Consider the following 24342-nt stretch of genomic DNA (forward strand, 5'->3'; position numbering starts at 1 on the left):
TCTCCTTCAAGTCTTTCTCTTTCCATTTGTCATCACCAGTGCATACTGGATTTGTGACTTTATTGTCAGAGTTGATGGAAGCCTCCTTACAGACACAGTCATTCACTAAGCTGCATTGTCCAAACCTATGCTAAAAAAGTTAGTCCTGTCAAAACAGTTTTATCATCATTTTTCCTCTTCCAGGTTTTGTGTATTAAACGGAATTCTAAGGCAGAGAAATAAAATATCTCTGGAATCACTCTGTCTTTGTTATAAGCCTTTTGCTTGATAATCAGATCAGGAGGGAAAACCTCCAAAGCTCCACTACCTAACTGTAGTGAACTACTGCAGCCCATTGAATGAGCCCAACTGTGCTGCTCAGCAGTGGCTTGCCCTCAGTATGGAGATTTGAACTAAGCCCAGCCTGAAATCAAACTTGAGCAGATGCAGTGCTGACACTCCATCTTGGGGTCCCTCTAAAGTCCTGGGGGCCATTGTACACTGGTAGGAAGAGCTCATTGTGCCCTTAGACCACACTTCTGCTGAACTCATGCTTTGCTTCAGACCAACAACCCTTTTTCCCCATCTCCAGTTCATTTTTGTTTCTCCTGGACAACACCTTTAAGCAGCCCACACAGCCCCAGCCCTGCTACCACCAGCTCTGGCTCGGAGGCTAACCACACCACGGCACTGCACCTTGATCTTTCCTTTCTGGGCACAGCATGCAGCCCCTACCTCCCACTGCCTGACTCGCCCCCACCTGCAGGCGAGGGGCAGCCCAGCTGAGGCAGCCCCATACCCTGCCCCTCTCCCTGCATCCTCCTGCTCCACCAGCCTGGGGTGGCAGCGGCTGGTGTGTCATCACCTCCCGTGCCAGGCAGAGATGCCCACAACTGTCCCTTACAGTCTGCTAGCAAATGTCAGCTGGGCCCCTGCAAAGGAGGGGCTGGGGTTGCAGGAGGAACAGCCTGTACAACACTCTGCTGCCGGGGACAGGGAGATGTTCATTCAGGGCTGGATGTCTCTCCTGGAGGGGTTTCCATGCTATAAATAGGTACCCTGTGGATCCCCTTTTAAGAAGGGCCTTTCTCTACAGCAGGGATCCCCAGAAGGGCAGGGAACCACACTGCCAACTTTTAAATGAGCTGCACAAATCACGTTATGCAGTTAGGAGGAGCTCACTTCTTGGCCAGAGTCACAATGGTTTTCTGTGGCTCTGCTCTCCCTTTTTTCCTCCCATGAGTCTCCCCGCTGCAGTTTCCTCTTGCTCAGCACAGCACAGTATCTGTGGCTTGTGCCTCCAGCTTAGTGCCTTTGCCACTTTCATATCTGTATCTCAGCTGGAGATAGCAGGACCTCCAGCTTTGGATGGGATGTGCCTTCATTACCTCCCCCCTGCCACCACCACTGACGTTGCTCAGGACTCCATCTTCCATGGCAGGGAGTGTGCCAACATCTCCGTTGTGTGAAACCCTGGCAGGTTCACAAATTACTCCACTTTCATGAAGCTGAAGAGGAGGACAACCTGTGCTTGCCAGGAGAAGACAAAGGGAGGGGTGTCTCTGAGCCACAGCACTTGAAAGGGCTGGTTCTGGTGAAAGGCAGGTCCCTACCAGCACTCAGTGCAATGCAAAGCAAAATGCCATGTAGGGCAAGACACTTCTTCTGTCCTAGAAAGGAGTTGTTAGGCTGAGTAACACCTATCCCTCCAGCCCAGCCACAGAAGTGTCTCTCTTCACTGCCCACCTTACAAGCCCAAGATCTGTAAGCAGACACCGACCCTGCTACAAACAGGGGCAAAGATCCTGCAGAGCATTAATTGAGCCCTTGTCACGACTTATTTTACAAGTTACCCTCCAGCTTACACCAGAGCATCTGGCACTGCAGACCAGCTCAGCACACACCTCAGTGGAAAATCCACCACCTGATGCTTTACAGTGCAGACAACTTTCATATAGAATCATAGAATCAACCAGGTTGGAAGAGACCTCCAAGCTCATCCAGTCCAACCTATCACCCAGCCCTATCCAGTCAACTAGACCATGGCACTAAGTGCCTCATCCAGTCTTTTCTTGAACACCTCCAGGGACGCTGAGTGGAAAGAGCTTGAACTGAGCAAGAGCCTAGCAAGGCACTTGGGAAAGTGAAGGACATAAAGGGCATCACAGGGCCCAGTACAACAAATCCCCCTGGAAGACCCTCCTAAAACCCAGACTAGAAAGTCAACGTCTCTCCATCTCAAATTGCTGTGCTGCTAGAAGGATGTTTCTCATTGAAGCACGAAGGGATTGTTTCTTCTCTTCTTTAGCTACAAAGCTGTTTGTACAGGGCTTCACACTCAGCAGCTCTGCACTCCAGCTTTTGAGCCTGCCTTGTCCCCTGCTCAGCCAGACCAGCACAGTAGGATCTGGGTTACAATGAGGTGTTATGAAAGACCTACAGATGTATCTCAGCATCGTTCTCTTGTGCAAGGCTGGCTGCTATGTCGACATGCTTCCTCTCTGAAACCACCGACAGCAATGCCGCCTTATTTTCATGAGACACGGATCTTACCTGAGGTCCCAGGGCAGAGGGGCTGGAAGACAGCCTATGCCTATTCCCACCCATTCCCAAGCAGGACAGCACGGTGAGGTGAGTGGAGAGCCAGAAAACATCTGCACAATGAGAGCAGATTCCTCAGTGAATGGGTACTTAGGCAGATCCTCCACTCTGCTCTCCTGCGTACAGGTAAATGAGGACATCTCTGCCCATGCAGACACACTTCCTCTCTCCACCAAGTGTGTATCAGAAAATCGGTGTATCTCCCACTGACCAGTTTGCTTCCAGGGTAAGGTATCAAGATATTTATCTAGGAATTCTGCTCCAGTTTTTATCAGGAAAAGCTGCTATGCATTTCCAGACAGAAGTCCAGTACAACAAGATGAGACTTCCAGGCTTTGGAGGAAGGACCCTGCAACCCTACGGATATATTTGGCACTGATTTTGAAGGCTTCTTCAAGGTTACCTAACCAATTTGCTGTCCAAACACTGCAGCCCATGGGACCTCCCCTCAACAGCCTCTAAGGAGTGTGATGTCCTGACAGGCACTCATTGTGGCAGGCACCATTGGACCTGGTGCCAGTGGGCTTGGGAGACAGGAAAAGCAGCATGGCTTTGGGGGTGATAACAAATGGTTTTGGCAGCGTCCTTCTTGCTTGGGCTGATGTCTGCAAAATATCATGAGGGCAGTCCCCATGCAGGGATGAAGAAGCATTTCCTTCAGCCAGAGAGGAAAAAAATATTAAGGAGGGATTTTTCACACTCATATACACTTAAGAGGAAAAAAAATATTTACATGAAGGAGAAAGGACTTGGCAGGGTCTTCCCAGAGGCCATTTGCTGTTTATGCATTTCTGAGGACTGGTGGAGCTCAGAAGGTGGTGAGAGTGGGGAGATGATTTCAGACGGTCTCTAGAGCTGGTGAGAGATCCTCTCACCACTGCTTCTGTTGCCTACACCTGCAATGAAGTCATGTCTGTGAGACTGCAGGTAGCTCTGGCATCGGCGGCTGTGCCTTTCCTTAGGCATCGCTGCTGGAAGCCTTAGGGCAATCACCAAACTGTGCATGAAGCAGGGACTGGGCTCTAATCATCTCTTGGCACCAAGCACCTTTCTAAGACGGGATGGGAAATGTTCCTTTGATCTGAATGTCCTGTTTTAATGGGGGTAAGGGGAGCTGGACAGCAGCTGAGGATCTCTCCACAGATGCTGAAGGTCTGATTCATTCTTCAGGACGCCTGCAGCTCTCAACAGCTTGTATTTCTAGCTGGGGCTCTCTAACTCTTGAAAGCACAAAGTTACAAACCCATACATTATCATCATTTGGGCATCTGCTGTCTTTTGGAAGTGCCTGGTGTAATCCTCCCTGTCCAAGCTGCACAGTAACTCTCCACTTCTTTCTGGAAAGAAGCCTCAAAATGTGCTGGGCACACACTGGTCTCTGCTGCCAAGAAAATGATGACGAAAGCATCACGGTCTTAAGTGGCACAAAGAATACAAAATACTTATCATTGCAACATGCCAGGCTGGGATTCTACTTGCATTAACCATATCCTTTCTTCATGCCCCCTTGAAGCAGTAAGAGCATCAGGACAACAGTGCTGGGCAACAGGTGACAGAGAACAGGCTAGGGGACTAGGATGCTTTTCCAAAGACAACCTCCCAGAAGCTTTTCCAATCCTAATTAGGAGATAAAGTAACCCGGGACAGACAGTGATGACCTACCACGCTCTGTCCAGGTCACTCCCATTCCTGCAGGGCAATTCACCCAATTGCTCCTACTTCCAGCCTAAGGTCCAAACCTGGAGAAGCTGCAGAACAGCATTTGCACTGTTCTGAGCCAGGATTAAGGAGCTCTGCTGAGAAGTGTGGTGTGCATCCCAGGCAAGGTAAGACCTTGCTTGGACAGCTGAGGCGAAGCAGTGTTATTGCTCACTCCTGCTGCAATGCAAAGGCTTGCTTCTGGGCTGGAGCAGGAAAGAGACAGCACCAGGGTTTACAGACAAACCCTGCACACATTTTGCAGTGTTCCCCACTTCCCATCCTAACAGTCTCTGCACTGGACATCTCTGTTTCCTCCCAGCAGCAAGGAATGCTGGCACTTGTAACCAACCACAGAAGATTAAAGCCCTCAGCTGTACCAGTCCTTTCTTCTGCAGCAGCCCTACCCTGCTATGGAGTGCTGAACCCATGCAAGGCTGTCACTGTTTCAAGTCTAAACAGGCAGAAAAACAGGTGTGCTTTTAAAAAACACTTCCTCTGCAGACCCTGACCTAAAGGTGAAAACCAGAGAAGCCATTTGACAGCAAAGTGCTGAGCACCTTTAACTTCCTCACCATTTCCAGGGCTCAAAGTGATGGATCATTTTTTGTCCACTCAAGGAGACTGTGTGTGCCTCTCTGCTAGCTCCAGGCTGTTCAGCTGGTGATGAGTCCTGAAGGATACAGTAGAAGAGTCTTGGAGAGTAGTGGGGGAAGAGAGCCAGCAAAAGAGCTTTAAGCAAGGACACTTGTCTACAAGCATACCATAAACACTCTCTATTCAAACACAATGCCAATCAATAGGATCTGAAATAAAGACTCAAATTTTAGAACATACAGATCTTCATCCATCACAGGATCACAGGACACCAGGGGTTGGAAGGGACCCAAAGAAACCATTGAGTCCAACCCCCCTGCCAGAGCAGGACCATACTATCTATCTCAGGTCACAGAGCAACGCATCCAGACAGGCCTTGAAAGTCTCCAGAGAAGGAGACCCCACAACCTCTCTGGGGAGCCTGTTCCAGTGCTCTATGACCCTTACAGTAAAGAAGTTCCCCCTTGTGTTGAGGTGGAACCTTCTGTGCTACAGCTTACACCCATTGCTCCTTGTCCTGCCGCAGGGACCAAGTGCACAGAGCCTGTCCCCAGCTCCTGACCAGCCCTCAGATGTTTATAAACATTTATTAAATCCCTTCTCAGTCTTCTAGTTTCTGGACTAAAATGTCCCAGGTCCCTCAGCCTCTCCTCATAAGACAGTGCTCCAGCCCCCTAATCATCCTCATAGTCCTTCACTGGACCCTCTCCAGCAGATTCCTATCCCTGGAGAACCCAAAACTGAATGCAGTACTCAAGAAGAGGTCTCACCAGGGCAGAGTAGAGGAGGAGGAGAACCTCCCTTGATCTGTTGGACACACTCTTCTTAATACACCCCAGGATCATATTGGCTATTTATCTATCACAACAAAACACCTTTACATTCCCTTGTTTATATACAGTTCTAGAGCACTGGATATAAATAATGGAAATACATACATGTACATCTAAACATGTATGCATTTATGCAAAAATGGCCTTACCAAGGACACTAACCAAGAAAATATTTCCCAATCCACTGGCACTGCTGATATTGGACAGTGAGGGTGAGAAAACAGGAGGAAAAGTGTCATTGCATACATGGCAAAGCAGAAAATCCACCTTTTTCATGACAAAGGAAGTTTGTAAAGGCTTAATGCCCCCCCAAATACTCTGATTCAGCACCTTTACATACAGCAATTCCAGCAGATACTGCCAAATTCAGGGAAACCAAGACTGTGTGCTGCTCTTACAACACTTAACAGGAGAGACAATCTCCTTCCAAGTTCTGTGTAAACTCCAGTTTACAGTGTGTGCTGCTCTGTCTAGACCCAGGCTGGGGTCACTAAGACCCCAGCGAAATACCTGTGCTCTTGACCAAGCTGGCTGTACTTTGTTCTGTGGCAGGCAAACATGAGCCTCAGTCCCTTGGCCAAGCGTGCAGGAAGGAGCAGTTTTGCCACAGGGTCCAGGGTCTGCCCGTGCCACAAACTGCAGGTTGGGTTCTTGAGGAACAGCTATAGAGCATTTCCCAAGAGGCTGACAACACTGCTGCCCTGCTCTGTAATATGACAAAAAAGCACCTATGGGTTCCCACGATGTAGCAGAGCACCCTGCAAGGATGTTGCTAATGAGAGGGTGTAGCTACCCAGCTTCCAAACAACAGCGTCCTCACAACCTGGGATGTGTGTTCATTGCATAATGTTCTGTTTGCCCCTGTGAAGAGAGGTTAGGACTAATGCTTGCTCTCAAAACAGCTTCGGTAAAGAATAACAAGGGAAAGAAATTCCTGGGCTGCGAGGTTCAAGTCTCAGAAAGAGCCAAGCATTCACATTGAAAGAGACTTTGTTGCACAGGGAGGAGATGTGAAAGAGAGGCTGCAGTCCCACTGGTGGACCTAAGAAACCGAGCACATGTATTAAAACAGCAATGAAAGAGACCTCAATCTTTGCAAAACACTAGTCTCAGGGAGCCTGAGGTCACACCACCTCTCTGCCATGGACAACGTCCAAGGCCACAGTGGCTTTTCTAAATAGCTCTTGCTCATCTGAACTTTGAGAACCACGCTGGGTACTGTGCACATTGCAAACCTGAAGCTCAGGCGCTGACACTGTCAGCAAAAGATGTGGGTCAGTTGAAATACAAGGTGCTTCAGCAGGGCTGGATGCTTCTTGCAGAGGAAGTCTGGGAGGAGGGACTGAGATCTCTGTGAGCAGAGCACATTCCTGTCTCACTTTGCCATCCTCACTGTCCAGCTACACAGTTAGGCAGTGCTGCAGTTGGACAGGGAACCTTTGCTTCCTTGCATTTATAAGGATGGCACTTTCTATCTGCTGACAGAAAGCAGAGAAGGGAACATCCTCTGGCAGGCCATCCTCCTGCCTGCCAGAGGAGCGAATGCGCTCATAACCCCATCTCCTTGGGAAATGGATTTATCACACCAGTGACAACCAACATCTGTGGGCAAAGGAATGGAGACAAAAGCCCTTCCCTAAATTTAGCCAGTGCAGGTGTTTGAGGGTCCTGGCAGAAGAAGCATTGTAATGCCAGGAAGGAAAGAGATGTTGAGAGACAGATTGCAACCAGCTGTTTATTTCCAGCCAGTGCTGTCAATACACTCCCCTCTATGGCAAAAACATGCCCCTTATAGTAAATAAATAGATAAATAAGCCCTTTGAAAAGCCCAGCAGCTGTGACGTGGGAGAGCTGAAGAGCACGCTGTGTGCCTGCTCACACATCTGCTCCCTCTGGAGAAGACAGGCTCTCCTTCCTACACTGCTAATCCCTGCTCTGTTCCCAAACATTTGGGTGTACTTGGTAACCTAAGTCTCTAGCAGTGTCCTTGGGCAGGGGTATCATCTTCACCTGACCCATAGATGGAGGCTGCTAGGTGTGGGCCTGGCTCCATGGGCCAGCTAGGTGTCACTTGTGCCCTCTCTGACACCCTACAGCCACTGACAGGCAATGATGTGCACTAGGAACTGCTGACCAATTTGGGATATAAGGTGCTCTGGGAGCAGCCAACCCTCAGGAGATGCTTGTGCTGCACTCCCATGTAGGGATTTGCATCTAGACCCCGTCTCCTCCAGCACCTCCCTTTACACTTCCACACCTCCCCAGTGCCAGGGCAAGATGTAGGTTGTATTTTTGGAGGACAAAGCAAAGACAGTCCCTGCTGTGGAAACTACAGCTGCCCAAATCACAAGCAAGACCTAGAGCGAGGACAGTATTTTGTAACAACACAAAAGCTGTGTTTGTGACTCTCGTTTTGACTAAGACCTTAAAACCAGTAGCAATATGTTTGGCCAAAGTGGCTGACTTAAGCAGCCAGCATCCCAACTTCAGTGCCCTGTGGTTTTAATGCCCAGCATGTGTTTATAAAACTATCCTTGTATTATAAAATATTGCAAAAGGCCAAAGGATTCCTGTAGACAGCTCTCCTTTTTCAACCCTGAAACAGGAAAATTTGTCAGTTTGGCTCTGGTGATGCTACAATATTTTCTCCTCCAATGTTTCAGTTTCAACTGCAGCTGCCCCCCAGAACGGCACGGTTTGTATATCACCAGTTTGACTCATGCTGCCTTAGAGGAAAACAATCTCTTCTTCACCACTCAGACTTCAGTGCAAACCTGACATTTCCTGACACTGTAGGTGAACATTGCAATACCAACATCAACTGCCTGCTGCAAACAGTCCAATGTCCTCTGTCCCTTCCACATCCCTGTACTCTGGATATGGTAGTTCTGCAATCACCCACTTGCTCATCTCTCAGCTTTGGCTACACAACAGCCACATATAAAGTATGAACACAGCCAGCCAGCCAAACAGAGCAATTATTTGGGCAACAAAGTGCTGGTCCACAACATGTGCTACTGAAATACAAATCATTAATAACAGTAAACAGACAGACAGCAATTGAAATGTGGACACTTTTTCATTGTGCCAGAGGCTCCTGCCCCAAAGCCAGAGGGAATTTGGCTGCTGAACCTGCTGGAGGCTGGCCTGATGCCCTGTTAGGAGCTGGCTATCACTGTGGGACACCTCCCTCTGTGCCCTTGCTACCTGTTAACCAATAATACCCCATGGCATTACAAAACACGGCAAGATTGAAAACAGAGGAGATGTAACAAGGCTGAATGTGTCAATCTCTACAATCAAGAGGGTAATTTTCACTTCCCCATGAACACTGCATAATGATCATGGCCTGCACCAAGCTGAAGTGCATCTCTAACCTGAGCTTATGAGCCTACACCCACTCCACAGCGCACCAGCCTCTCACATTCCCATCTGTGTACAATCTGAAGCACACTGTCAGCCCTGGTCCCATGCTGGGTCTGCCCCTGCTCACACAGCCTGATATGTTTATCTGAGGAGCAAATATTTCTGATTACCAGGAGCCTCACACACCACTCCATGCCACCACACCTCTCTGTGCCATCTCACCTGTAATCCACCCAGTGGTTCATGCTCAAAGGCCTTCGGGGACTGCTGACACCGAAACAGGTGTCACCCAGACAGCAGGTGGGGGCACCAAGCTGCACAGGCACCAAAGCAGGCAGCAAGAGGTAGGAGAGAAGGGTTCTCAGTATATTCTGCTTCTGCTGTAGTGCTGAGCTGGAAAGCCTGCAAGTGAAGGTGAGCCAGCTCCCCTTACAGGGCTAGAGGAGGAGAGGGTTCTTACAGCTGTTCTCCTTCTCAGGACCACTTCTAAGCAGGACCAGGAACTTTTTAGGAAAGAAAGAAGTGAGCACTAGGAGTTTCCAGATCCTAGCCTCATAAAAACCAGCTGGGGCTTTACCATGGGGTGTGGCAGAGCTCGAGGAGGAGCTTGTCACTGACCTGTACCTCACAGCTGCCACAGCAGAGATCAGCAGCAATCCCCTCTCCCCACCACCACACTGCTGGATCCTGGGGCAAATGTTCCTCCAGTGCTTCCTGGGACTGCCCCTTTTGGTACCAACACTTTGGCCAAGTTCTTCTCAGAGCAGCCATGACAGCCAGAGCCACACGGGGACTACAAATAGGTGTTGGCAGCCACAAACCTTGCTCCACCCCCTTCCCAGCCTCCAACATCCCCAGCTTCCTTGCCGCACTGCCCCAAATGCCCTCTGCGCCTGCAGTGGTACGTACCAGCCCCAGGGGACTCAGCGCCAGGTCAGCTCGCTGGTGTGCAAAACGCAACTCTGCCAGGGACCCACCGATTCCCAGACTGGCCACAATATGTCTCTAGCATCAGTGCAAGCAGAATCCTTGAGGGGAAGCGCAGGTGTGTGGAAGTACGCGGGGAGCAGCCCGCACACACACGGTGCCTAAGCATCCATCTGAGAGCCTCCACGGAACTCCGGCAGGTCTCATGAGCATCGTTCCCACCCAAACGAATGTTTCTGAGAAGCCTCCGCACTTGCACATGCTCCCGGCGCTCGGGTCCAGCCTTTCACCTATCAGCCTTTCACCTATCAGCCGCGGGGGAAGGCAATGGTGGGGGGAGCTCCATTTCTCACCCCGGCTGCTCCTTCCCTACAGCTAGGCACTTGCAGAGAGCAAGCCCTCGGCAGCAGCGTCCTCCGTGTCCCCGTTCCCGTCCCACACCCCACACCTGCCCGCCCGAGTTCACCACTCACTGACAGCTCCTGCGCTGCCGCCTCCAGTTCCTGCAACGCGGGAACTGGAGGCAGAGCAGAGAGGAAAAAACGCCAGAGAAAGCAGAAACCCGCTTCGGTCCAGCTCCCCTGGCCTGCTGTCATCCCAGGTTCTAGCTGAACAAACCGGGCAGTTGGAAGGCATTGGCTGGAGCCTCAGCTACAGACCGTCCTCAAGCAGAGGATGGTCTGTGGTTGTAGCGGCGTTTCACCCGACTGCCCAGCACCACGTTCCTGGGTCCCACAGTCACAGCCTGACACTCTGAGGACACAGTCCCATGAATTTCTAGTAGTATTTTAGCAGAAAGTCCTACAGCGCTTGTCAAAATAAGCGTTCACCGGATCTGGGCGCCGTTCAAACGGTCTCACCGACGGCAACAGACGCGGGTCCGACACATCCTCCCCGAATCGCGTTCAGCCCCTCTCCAGCACCCCCTCCCCCAGGGTTTTGCCGCGGGGGGGGACCGCCTTATAATTCCTCTTGTGTGGGACCACAGTGGGGTCCCACGGCTGCTGGCTCGGTTTCAAGGAGCCGGGGCGGTGTAGCCCCAGCTTCAGCCGCGCTTCCGCGGCAGTTGCGTCCGCTAACAGGGGTGTCGTGAGGTGCTTCAACCCCGGCCGCGGCCAGCAACTTCCTCCGGGGACGCGCACAGCCTTAAATTCCACACACCCCCCTCCTGCTCAGAGACCCATAGGCATGCCCCTGAACGGACAGCGTGCGAGAAGCCACCCGAGCCTGCCCGGGGCATCCTTTTGCCTGTCTGCGGGAGGTTTTGGGGTTTCCCCAAAAGCCATTAGATTTCAGGTGCGATCTAGAACAGGCTCTTTATTACTATCAGGGGGTGGTTGTTACTCTTTAGAGGACAGGTTCCTCTTTATAATGGCTGTATGCCACACCAGAACCCCCCATATCTCGACTCTACCCTCTTGGCACAATACCTTTGCAGTGCAAAAAGCCCTCGGGGTGAGGGAAGGAACCCTCTTCGCAGAGCAAGTCACAGGTTTTATCCGTTGCCAGGGGGTAGCCGTTGTCCTCCTCATTGTAGTCACTCTTGCCGTTGCTATTTGAGTAGCCATTGGCATACATCTTCAGGGCAGACCTGCGGAGGCACAGGAGCTCCTGGAAGGCATACCTGAAGTCTGGGCTCCGGCAGTAGATCAAGGGGTTGAAGGCAGAGTTGACAAATCCTAACCAGTTCAAGAGGATGTACATATACTTGGGTATGATGTCGTCCTGGATGACATGCACAATATTGACAATAAAAAAGGGCAGCCAGCACAGTGTGAAGGTGCCCATGATGATGCCCAAGGTCTTGAGGGCCTTGTGCTCTTTCAAGAAGAATTTGGAGGAACGACGATGCCCAGCTCCCCCTTTCTGATCCTGCTCCTTGTTCTGGGTGTGAAACCTCCCCTCGCTCCTGTCTATCTTCTGTAGCTGCTTCTTGGCCACCTGGAAGACCCTGGCATACACAAATAGCATGACCACAAGTGGCACATAGAAGGAGATGATGGAGGAGGCAATGGCATAAGCTTGGTTGGTGAAAAAGTCACAGCATGTGTCCTCCTCGTAGCACTGGATGGCCTCAATGTGATCTGCCCGGTACCAGTGCATTTGGATAGGCAAGAAGGAGGTGAGGACTGAGACCACCCACACCACAAGGATGACCACACGTGCCTTGCTCTTGGTCAGCAAGCTCTGGTACTTGAAAGGAGAGGTGATGGCGAAGTACCTGTCCACCGCAATGACACAGAGAGTCTCAATGCTGGCTGTAACACAGAGCACATCCAAGGATGTCCAGAATTCGCACCAAAAGTTCCCAAACACCCACGTCTCCATGATTATGTGGCTGGCACCAAAGGGCACCACAGCCAGCCCCATCACCAGGTCAGCACAGGCCAGCGAGGTGATGAAATAGTTCGTGACAGTCTGCAGGCGCTGGAACCGGGCGATGGCAGTGATCACCAGCACGTTGCCGAAGACGATGGCCAGGACAATCACCGACATGAGGATCCCCATGCCCACCGTCCACAAGTCCCGAGACCCTGTGGGGTCAGCGGTGCTTTCATTGGCGCTGACGTTGGCAGCGGGCAGCTCGGTGCCCGCCACCCCCGCCATGGCCGCCCCAGCAGCTCCCCGGGGCAGGCGGCGGGGGCTTGGCTTTGCCTAGAGCTCTTCCGCGGCAGTGCTGCCCCGCGAACCGCGCATACGGGACGGTAAGTGCGCGGCGGGCTGGGCGCGGGGGCGCTCCCACTGTGCCTGCCTGGGCCCGGATAGCACCCACCGGATCCGGCTGAGCTGAACTGAACCGCACCGCACCGCTCCTGTCCCGGCCCGTCCCGTCCTGTCCCGCGCGCGGCGGCCGCGCACCGCTCGACTCGTACCGCCCGTTAGGCGCCGCCGAGCTTATAGCGACACCCTCCGTGACATCAGCCCGCCGCAGCCAATGGCGGACCGCGCCGCGCACCCCCCGCCTGTCCCACGCGTGTCCCCGCCCCTCTCGCGACCCCCGGCCGCACGGGCTCGGACCCCGCGGGGTCCCCGCGCCTGCTCCTGCCCCGTCGCGGGCTCCGTGCGCTCCGCGAGTGCTCCCGCGCCCCCGTGGCGTCCCTGTGCTCCCTCTTGCCCATGCAGGCTCCGTCCCGATGGTGTCCCCACGCCGCTTGCCTGCTCCCACCCCAAGGAGGTGTCCCTGTGCTTCACTCGTGCTCACCCCCCGTGGTATTCCTACACTCCCGCTGCCCACTTGCGCTATTCCTCACAGTATTCCCATGGTACATGCATGTTCTCTTCCCACTGCAGTGTCCCTTTGCTCCACGTGCTCCCCACCTGTGGTGCCTCCAAGCCCCTCCTGCTTACATATTCTTGCTGTCTCAGGGTGTCCCTGCGCTTTGCATCCTCCCTGCATCCCCCAAACTGCCTGCTCTGCAGTGTCCGCACACCTTCCACTGAAGAGCATCACACATGTACTCCTTGCCTCAGGGATGTCCCTGCACCCCTTGCCCAACATGCGCCCCCACACCCCACAGGCACTGCCCACCCTGAGGTGTTCCCACACCTCTCATGCACTCTCTATGCTCTCTGCACCAGGACCTGTGGCACCAGGAAAATCCTGAGGACGCTGGTGCTCAGTGACTGTCCATGGCTGGATACTGGATTTTGGCTTTCCTGAGAACCCCCATCCTTGCTGGTGACCCTTTGTGCTAGGATGATCGCTCCCGTCCTCCATCCTCTGCTATTGCTCTGGCTTCACCCCCAGCCCAGCATCCCAGCTGGCACCGAAGGCAGACAGGGTAGGAGGTGAATCTAGGTACTGGAGCTGGTCAGAAATCCTGGAGGTGATCAGGGCACAGCACTCAAGTGTCCCAGGAGCTCTGGCCGGGTGGGGTGCTGCACAGCTCTTGCATACTGCCACACTGCAGGCAGGCCTGTGGTCTGCCCCAGACACTATCACCAGTACCTCCTTCCAAAGCAAACAGCTTTGATAAACAAGGACTAAAGAGTCCTGTAAACTTCCTTTTGGCCTATGGGGAGATAACACCACAAGAGTTTCATTTCTGCCCATTGCTCTGCCCTGAAAAATCCAGCCTTGTGCTGCTCTCCCACAGACACAGAATCATAGAATGGTTTGTGTTAGAAGGGACCAAAAGATCATCTAGTTCCAAGCCCCTGGAACACCCTGGGCACCTCCCACTAGAACAGGTAGCTCAAGGCCTCTTCCAGCCTCACCTTGAACACCTCCAGGGAGGGAGCAGCCACAACCTCCCTGGGCAACCTGTGCCACTCTTGCTGTAAATAACTTCTTCCTAGCATCTAGTTTGAATCTCCCCTCTGTCAGTTTAAACCCATTACTTCTCATCCTGTCATTACAAGACCTTGTAAATAGTCCCTCCCTGGCCCTCCTGCAGGTCCTCTTCAGATACTGGATGGCTACTCCAAGGTTTCCTCCAAGCCTTCTTCTCCAGGCTGCAGAGCCTCAACTCCCATAGCCTGTCCTCAAGGCAGAGGTGCTGCAGCCCTCTGATCATCTTCATGGCCTCTTCTGGACTGGCTCAAACAGTTCCATGTCCTTCTTGTGTTGGGGGCTCCAGAACTGCACACAGGACTCCAGGTGGGATCTGAGGAGAGCAGAGCAAAGGGGCAGAACCCCCTCCCTTGCTCTGCTGCCCACACTGCTCTTGCTGCAGCCCAGCACACAGTTGCTGTCTGGGCTGCACTCACACTGCAGGCTCATGTTGAGCTTTTCATCAACCCAGACTCCCAGGTCCTATTCCTCAGGGCTGCTCTCAGCCACTCCCCATCCAGCCTGGAGTTGTGCTTGGGATTGTGCAGACCCAGGTGCAGGAACTTACACTTGGCCTTGTTGAATTTCATGAAGTTGGCCTGGGCACACTTCTCTGGCCTGTCCAGGTCCCTCTGGATAGCATCTCTGCCCTCTGTCTGCATCATGCTGCCTGCAAGCCCTGGGGTGCTGTTGAAGGTTACAGTGAATCCTGAAAGCTGTGGTTCTGAGCATGCCCTGTGCCACAAAAAAGGAGACTAGAAAGTGTTGCTCTTGTCCAGGTTTGCATCCACACCAATGCCTGCAACAGCAGCAGCTGCAGGTCAGTGTTTGGCTGGGTGCTGCGCTGTGGCTCTCCCATTGCAGAGGCAGTGGAGGGCTCCTGCCTTCCTCAGCTGAATTAATGTGAAATCTTGTTTGAAACACATCTGCTGCTGGAATCCGGTGGGATTTTGCAATTCTGTCCCATTTTTCCTGGGTGGCAAGGAAGGCCATGCCATGGTGCTGAGGGTCAGGTGCCAGCTGCAGGCCGTTGCTCCACCAGCACTGCACTGTATCCGCCTAGGTGTGTGTCACAGCCTGGCTGCACCCGACTATTTATAGGGGAGTCTGGTGTACGGAGAGGAAGCTTTGCCTTTTGATGAGGGGGACAGATAAGGTGCTGGAATCAGGAAATGAGATGAAAGTTACAGCAGCATGAGGTTTCTGTCTGGGCAGGACTTCCTCAACTAGTGGCTTCTCTGCTCCATTTCCGTCCTCCACTTTGTCTGCACTGTTCAGGGGTTTTAGAAACGGAGGTGTGAACAGATGCACAGGGCCCCCCGTCCTGCTGCAGCTGTGCCCCGCCTCTGGGGAGTGGGGCCGTTCGGAGGAGCCACATGTGCAGTACTGATGAGCTCAGCTAAGTACCAGGAGTGCCCCCTCTCCATCGCCGATATAAATGGGGCCATACACTTTGCACACACGCCAGGAGTTATGAGGCTGCAGCTCTCCAGTGGCTTTCACAGACCTCACCCCAGCTGAGGGTCTGGCCCATACGCAGACACAGGAGCAGTGAGTACTTGCTGGCAGCAACATCTGTTCCCCAGCTCCCATGCATACAGGCTCCACAGCCCTGGGGGGCAGGAACATTCACCTTGCACTGAAGGCATGACAAGAAGCTGCTGCAAAAGCAGAGGTACAGATGAGATGCAGCAGTGGAAGAGCGGAGCAGAACAGGAAAGGAAAAGCAGAAGGGGTGGGAACTACATGTTGTCCTCAGATCTCTGTTCCCCCTTCTTATTAAAAAGCTGATCAGGAAGTTCTATGAAGTGCTCAGTGTAAGTTTCTGGTGGTAACCTGCTGAGTTTGCTGTGCTGCTTCCTGTGGATTAGACTAACATCTGGGAGTATTCTGCTACCAAACCCAAGTGTTCAAGAGCCATTAGGGTTATCCCAAAATGTTCAGCCTTGCATGAAGCACTGAGTCTTGAGGAAAAGCAGGTTTGTGGACTTGGTGGGAAACACCACCTCTGGAAGAGCCAAAGCTGTTTTCAGCTTCTTAACAAGTGTTTTATCAGAGGCACCTACATATCCTGCATGCTCACATTAATGCTCCTTTATCCCACTCCAGGGCCTGCTTCAGGAGTCTGGAATTCTCTGTGGCCTGGGGTACAGAAATCAGCTAGCCCAGCTTCCACCTAAATATTTTGTCTTTGTTGTACCATGTTCAGAGAAGCCTGAACCACTGCTTTGCTTAACAGGGTGTGGTAGAGGAAGCAGAGAAAGGCTGATTTTTCTCCCTTGATTCCGCAGCTCTTGCTTTATGTTGGCAATCTTTGTTCACCCGTGTGAAGTGTGGTGGGGTGGGACCATGGCTTGAGCTGATTTCTGCCCTTGGCTATGCAGTGAACCACACCAAGTGGGACTAGTGACCACAGGTCCAAAAGAAAGGCAGGAATTTGCCCCACATAAGCAGAAATTTCATCACACAAAGTCTGAGTTGCACTGGAGCTTTCCATGCCTCTATTGTGTTTTGAGTAGTTACTAGATTTCCAGTATGATCAAGGCTTCTTATTTAAACAAATGTAACACCAAGCCTTGGAGGATGGTTTAGGCATCTAGGTTTGCACTTCTTATGCTGCCTGTAGTGCTAGGAAATACCTCAGCCCACTCCAAAATGCCTCCTTCTGTGTTCCTTTGGCTTGGAAAGTGTCAAACCGAGTCACATCTCATTTGTTTCTCGCAGCATATCAGCACCACTGACCCAGCTGCTTTGTCATCAAGCTAATCTTTTCTCTTTTTATAATTGGATGTGTGCTCAATCCTTGCTGGGTGACATTTGAAGAAGAGCCTGTGGGATCAATGAGAAAGGATTGGTAGGAAGAGGTAATCACTTTTGTTAGCCCAGCTGACATGATTGGAAAAAACAGCCAGGCTTTGGGGCATGCAAGGCCTTCCTCAGGACTGTGACTAGCTGGGATGCTGGCCTTAACTCTGCCTGCCCAGATGCTTATCACAAGCTGGAAAGCACAAAGCACTCTGATATTAAGCAGCTGGCCAGATCAGGCCCTTGGCAAGCACTCGGAAGTGACACTATTCAACACAGTGCTTGGCAGGAGAGGAGTCTGTAAAATTCTCTTCTTGCAGAGAACTGATAAGTAACAGCATTTATCTAACGTGTGTCTGCAGAAGCAGCATGCAGAGAGCATGCATGGAAGCATTCCTCTTCCTGTGGCCACTGGTTAGTACCCACCCCTGCTGAGGTCAGCAGCCCACTCTGGCCTGTGCCTTCCTGGGCAGCCTGTGAACCCTCTGGCAGTGCCTGCTCGGAGAGGCTTTGGTCTGCTTTGCACCTCTTTTGTGCTGCACTTGTTTGTGTGTGCTTGGCTTTGTGGGTCAGCTTTAGGCACTGGTCAGTGCTGCAGCAGAGCACCATGCTGGGGCAGTTCACCAGCCCGAGGGAAGAGGAACAGGGACAATTTCTGTAGGTGACCTCTATGTTTCTTCAGGGGCTTTTGTCTTCCCCATTGCCCTGCTTCGAAGCAGCTTGGTAGGACTCTGGGAGCTTTTAGCAGGTCAGCGTCGGTAACAGCAGTGCAACCTCTTGGCTCTTGATATCTCTTCCTCTCTGGTTTTCGAAGCCACCAGTGACTCACAGCCCCCTGTTCACCTCTGCTTTATGCTTCTTAGGAGCAACAGTGTAGTTAGAAACTAGGGGTCAAGTAATAAAGTGCAGGTTTTGTTTGCAGTTTTCTCTCTTTGACCTCCTTGCACAATCTGGTTGGAGCTTGCTCCTTGCTCCAGGAGCCTGCAGCAGTAGGGAGAAGCTCAGGGCTCTCTTTGGCACCCATCTGCAACAGAGAGGACAACAGAAGGGACAGAAACACTCCTGTTTCTATTCAGCAGTGTTGATGCTGCTATCTCTGCCTTCAGACAGCTGTCCTCAATGCCAGAGATCCATGTCCACTTCTTATGCCTCTGCAGGGTGATAGAGCTTTGGAGGGGCTCCTCTCCAATACAGGGGCTGCAGGTGGCATGATGAGTCTGAGGCAGCACCCACCTGACACAGGACCATCCCCAACACCTGGAAAGGTGCTAGTGCTGTTAAAGAGAGCATGTCCCCACATCCTCTCATGTGAGGGTGCTGTGGAGGTGTGAAGGGAAAGTGAGCAATGGGGGCAAATCAATCATCTTGCCCCAAGGTGGGCAGAATCCTCCTCTGGTCCTCTCTGTACATCTTCCAGGTGTCTGCTGAGTGTAGGAGATCATGGCTATTACCCTCTGGAGTACTGGCATTTTTAGGAACTCAGTTATTGTCCTCTGGGCTTTTTTTAGACTAGACCAAGATAAAAAGGAAACTGCTGAATATGAACAATGACCCTAGTGAAAACTGAGGAGCTTTATATGGAACATGACACTGCTGGAGCACAGTTGAGCATCAGAGATTCATTGTCTCTGGGTCAAATACTGAACTGCTTGCCTGTAAATCAATATTGATGGTGAATATAGGTTACAAAATGACACAAGATGAGGGCATCAGAGGAAACAGAAGAAAGCAGCTAGAGATAGAAGATGGTTATGAAGGCATTTTTTCCTTATTATTACTCTCTTTTTCCCCATAATTGAACATCATTTTCTAAAGCAGAGGAGATCACTGTCTCTAAACCAAGCCACCATCTCAACTTGTCCCTGGCAGTTACCTCTGTGGTTATGCTGCCAGCAGGCTTTTCTTGCCCTCTCTCCAGTGTCTTGTTTCCCTGCATGGTACACAGCTGAGGCTGGATCAAGGGAGTCTGCCAAACAATGGAGATTTTTTTGAGTGCAAAATGTACCCCATCCTCCAGGCACCATCATCACCAAGATGGCTTCAGCTCTATTACCCCCACTCAGTAGGTCACAGGTGCCACAGAGATAATAGGAATGCATAAATGTACCCATATTTCATGGGAGTTTGAGTTGGAGCCACACTGAATGACACACTCATGGTGTGAGGCAGACAAGTCTGATTCCAGCACAAATGCACCAAGTTGTGGCCATGCTGAGGTGCCTTGCTTCTCACTTTCACCCTTTTTCCTCCCTTGATCTTGAGAGGTGGTCTGAGCTCCTCAGATAATGCTCAGCATCATTTGGCAGGACACAAATGGTGTGGCACCTGCGCTGACCCAGTGTAAACCTCTAGCTCAGACAATAGGCATGTATATAGGAGGCACACCGGGGATGCAACGCAGGCAACACAGGGCCTTCTGCCCTCCTCACCTCTCCACCATCGGTGGAAGTGAATCCTCATCGCAGATTAACAGGTTCACAGATTGTGTTGGGTTGGAAGGGACCCTAAAAGGTCATCTTGGTCCTGGAGACAGAAGTCCCTGCTTGCAGAAGGGCTGGCGCCTCACCTCTCATTCCTAATTTTAGAAGACTACTTCATGAGCTTGTAGGAAAGGGAACTGTGTGTGCTGGAATATGTGCCCAGTTCTGCTGAATCCAAGAGGAAATTTGTTTTTCCTGAGAGCTTTCTTATCAAATTTGCTACATATCAAACCCAAAATAGCTTATGTAGCTGATGTTCAGACCATGCTTTCCATCAGCTCTGAGGAGATGATTCAAGAACTAGAAGAAGCTGCAGGGTGGCACAGCCATGGTGGGGGCTTTGTGTGCACTCTTCATCTGGTGTAAGTCTGAGAGGTTTAAATTTAGTTTAATCACCTTTTCCACTGTGGGCAAGGCTCTTGGCATGGTCTGAAAGGAGGTACACTGACATGTCCTGGAGCAAAGCCAGCAGCTGGTACCTGTGTGACCTACACCTGCCAGGACAAAGCTAGCTGGGGAGCCCAGATGTGCAAGAGGGGAAGATTGCCAGGTTAAAATGGATCTGAGCTCTAACCATAGCTCTGCACTGTATGCGTGGCCAGGAGGACTGAGAGCAGCAGTAAGGGTGCAGGAGGAAGGGCTTCAGCAATGCCAAGATCTTGAGCAGATTTGAACAGCCCATGCTGGAGATTGTGGCACTCAGACTAGTATGAGTATGTCAAGTCTGTCGTGCTTAATGATCTCTAGGTTCAGAGCAGCTGGTGAAAATGACTTACGGCCACTCAGACTCTTTAGCCACCCTAGTCCACTGTGGAATGTCAGAGCTCCTTAAACAAGGCAAGGAATCACTTTTAGATGGGCCATTGTGTGTGGCATTCACCTCGGAGATGGTATCTGGGGATGGTATTTTGTGTGTTAGTGCATTTTAATAGCACGTGAGATTACATCTTTGGCTAATGTTTTTATTTGCTGTAGTATGATAATTGGGTGATTTTAATCTGCGGTTGGTTTTTTTTCCTGTTAATGTAGCTAGCCCTGAGGGAAGTGGTGTAAGGCTGTCTCTTGCTAAAATTAGCCTTGGCGAACTCAAATTGGTCCCTTTAGCCAGCTTGCAGCAGAACACTTCAGATAAGAAATGGTTGCAAGTCCAAGCAGTTAAATAAATAGGGCACCTGCAAGCCTGGGATTTTACTCCTACTCAAGCTGTTAACTTTCTCGATGGAGTTACAGCCTCAGCGTTTTGAGAACCTCGCATGTATCCTCCAGAATTCCTGCCCGTTCCCCAGAGAGCAGGCATGCTCTCCCTCAGTTCACCAGGAAAGTACCAAAGGCTCACAAAAAAAGAAAGGTTGTGCATGTTGCCTGTGGTGACTTATTTGACTGCATCCCTGGAGTTGCTGCTGCAGTGCTGGCCAGCCCTGGCAGTCAGCACAGAGAGCAAGAGCAGCGCTCCAGGAACCCAACCTCTGCACCCGCTCTCCATCATGCAGTCATTCTGGGAGTCTCTGGGCACCTCCATGCTGTTAGATGCCCTCAGGAGGAGTTTTCTGCTCTTAAATTTTTGGTTCTAGAAAGACTTCTCCCCCCATGTCTCTGACTTCTGCACCACAACTGGGATGCTCCCCAGGGCACGGCAGAAGGCCAGGGCAGGTAAACCAACAGCCATGATGAAGATCTTAACATGTGCTGGCTCCTTGCCTTCTCCTCAGAGTGAAAAGAAACAATACAATGTTCCTGAGGTGCCTATAAATATTTCTGCAGTGAATTGAGCACTGCCCAGCCATTGATTTTCCACTTCAAAAGTAAAGCCATTTGGTTTCATAATCACTTGTGTAACTCTCTGGTGGAAGTGAAAAGCAGGGAGAGGTGTTCCAGAAAGCTAGATGTACATGCAGATCTGGGCTGAGGATTAGGGAGGAGAGGAAGTAAAAATGATGTTGTCTTCTCATGGGACAGAAGTCCTCTCTTCAGGGCACCGTGATTTCATCCAAAGGTTTCCTAGCAGCCCACCTAGCTCCTCTGCTGAGATGCTTCTCAGTCGGAACAACATGCTGAGTTCTTGTCCTTACTGCTGTCACATCCCTCTGAGTCAGGGTTTTGCAGGCTTTTGTGCCTGTGGCTGGCAGCTCTGCTGTGCAAAAACGAGCAGAGTATGTGAAGCTCCCAGAGCTGTGCATCTTTGAGGAATGCTGTAAATGCAGGTGCAGTCAAATTAATCAACTTCATCCTTAAAGTAAGATAGTCTTGGATATCTGCCAGCTAAAAGAGCCTGTTCACTTTCCTCCAGTATATGCCAGTACTAGCAGAGAGTTGGTATGCCGTGTGGTCCTCCTCCTTTGCACAGCAAGAGCCCATGTGTTTCCCAGCAGAATCACAAGGGCTTTTGTTCCAGGTTGCTCTTTCATTTGTAGTGTATCCACAGACAAGCATCTGGATGCATGTGCACTGTGGGTAAAACGCTCACAAGGAGGGACTTCTCTTTATCCCTGTCACTGTCAGTAGCCCCCTCTGCACAGCATCAGCCAGAATGGTGACTGGACAGGACCACACTGACTTCCCAGCTCCATCAGTATGTTATCTCTGGCTGCATAGGGCACACAGGGAATGTGACTGTTGCTTTAACCAGCACAGCAACTGCTTTTGCATCATACACATCCCAGAGCCCTATGACAACATAGGGCTGTGCACATCAAGGTGGAAGTACATTGGTCCAGAAATGGGAACTTCTTCCTTTCACCTGCTTACAGACCTCTTGTTTCTCACCAGATATTTGCACTGCATCCTTAGTTTCATCTCCTAAACTACTCTTGTGCAGCTAAAAGAAACTGAGTCTTGCAGCAGCCCAAGCACTATGTTCCCACTAGGACTGTGGGCACAGATGGCTTTGGGGTTTGTGCTGAAGCCTTCCTTTTGAGAGTAACTCACTCCTTTAAACAGTTTCCATAACAACTCAAATAGCTTCCAAAGGGATTGAACTGTCTAAAGTTAAAAGACCATGGGTGATTTTACAGGCAGAGCAGAGGTGTGGAGAAGACCTGGTGGTTTGCTGTGTTTGTCATCTGCTTATCCCATGCAGTGTGTTCCAGACCCTTTATCTGCTAAAAAGCTTCGTCTCTTTCCAGATTTAGAGTTTTAAGGTGACTGTGGTTGACAGACCTAACAAGACAAAAACATTTACAGGAAGACACACATTCCCTTTCCTTGGAAATCTCAGTTCATTCCTATTGCATGAGTTAAGGCAGCTGCCAAGTCCGAGTGGGTACAGTTTTAACAGGGAAAATCCTGCTTGAAGTCCAAAATAAATAACAACAACAAATATAACCACGTGAAAAGTAATTGTAAGGCTTTAAATAAATGGAACTAAAATAAACAGCACCTCTGTCCTTAGCCTGCTAGCAACTTGACTTCATCAGCTGTATTTCCCAGCCAGAGTGGATGTGGAGGGTTTATTGAAGCAGGTAAAACAGTCCAGAGCATAGAAAGCAGCTGCTTTCTACTGATCTCTGGTGCCAAGAGTAATAACCTTCTCCTTCAGATTGAGTGTAGGACCAGGAGATCATGGCTCCTGGCTCCATTACTCACTTCACCAGCCAAGTCACCAATCCTTTCTTTTCCCCCAAGAATGTAAAGCTCATTACCCAAAAAACACTCACAGTCTGTGTTATTGTTAGCCTTATGAGTGAAGTCAGCAGCTTTTGTGGGAGATGTGGGAGACCCCAGTTCACAGGAGGTTTGCTGTTGGGGAAGGAATGCAGGCATCTGGCCCAGCCCCACAAGACCCAGCTCTTGGCTCTTTCCTTCTTGGTGGCTGCTTCTCTGAAGCTAAAGTCTTTCAAATGGGAGCCCATGTCAAGAAACAGATGTCTCAGGGTAAATGCCAAGAAAGCAAAACAGGAGGCACATGGTCTTGCACTTTCCCACCTATGTCTCTGGTGCACAAGGGATTGGGCTGACTGCAGGGTATGAGGATGTGAATGAGTGTCTGGCTGCTTAAAAAGACTGAGGAGCAACAGGTTTGCCCTGCAACAGGCCACATGCAACCATTTACAGTAAAAATGCCTCTGGCTTCCACACTCAATGTGGCATTGCAGGTGACTGAGGCTTGATAATCCAAACACCATATTGCTCTGAGCAGCTGTAAAATCCAACAACCATCTGCCATGATCAGCTGTGCACTAGGACTTGCTTGGACCTTGCTTGGAAACCCATCCCCCCAAGACTAAAGAGAAATTACCCACATCTAATGCTTCTGTTACAGTCCTATCCCTCCTGCTGGAAGAAGCTTTACTGAATGTCTATCTGGGTTGTCAGTTGAGCCAAATCATCTGTTTCTCATCCACAAGGATGAGGTGCTTTCATCTCTAGAGGCTCCTACCGCTGTTGTTACTGGATAATTGATAGTAGGTACCCACTCCTACTTCTAGGATGGTGGATGGGGAAATCACAGAATCACAGGACTTTATAGAGGTTGGAAGGCACTTCCAGAGATCATCGAGTCCAACCTCCCTGCCAAGCCAGGATCCCCTAGGGTAGTTCTCTCAGGAGTGCATCCAGGCAAGTTTTGAAAGTCTCCAGAGAAGGAGACTCCACAGCTCTCTGAGCAGCCTGTTCCAGTGCTCTGCCACCCTCACTGTAAAGAAATTTCTCCTCATATTGAGATGAAACCTCCTATGTTCCAATTAATGCTTTAGATGGTTGTTGGAGTTAATAGCATGGCACAAACATGGGTAGCCATCTACCATCTAATGGACTGGTCTGGAATAAGGAGTGTGAGAGACTTACA

The 24342-nt window shown here is 50.8% G+C and overlaps 1 protein-coding gene across 2 annotated transcripts in view; it reads right to left on the minus strand.

The window, feature by feature from the left end:
- Positions 1 to 12814, minus strand: part of ADRB2 (adrenoceptor beta 2) — a 32701-nt gene extending 19887 nt beyond the window's left edge. For both annotated transcript variants that reach the window (XM_064161817.1, XM_064161816.1), the window contains exon 1: positions 11432 to 12814. In XM_064161817.1, coding sequence (XP_064017887.1) covers positions 11432 to 12608 — 1177 coding nt within the window. In that variant the 5' untranslated portion in view covers positions 12609 to 12814. The remainder of the gene's footprint in view (positions 1 to 11431) is intronic.
- Between the last annotated feature and the right edge of the window lie 11528 nt (positions 12815 to 24342).

Source organism: Pogoniulus pusillus, chromosome 22 (assembly GCF_015220805.1).
Source record: "Pogoniulus pusillus isolate bPogPus1 chromosome 22, bPogPus1.pri, whole genome shotgun sequence".
In the NCBI taxonomy this organism is placed as follows: Eukaryota; Metazoa; Chordata; class Aves; order Piciformes; family Lybiidae; genus Pogoniulus; species Pogoniulus pusillus.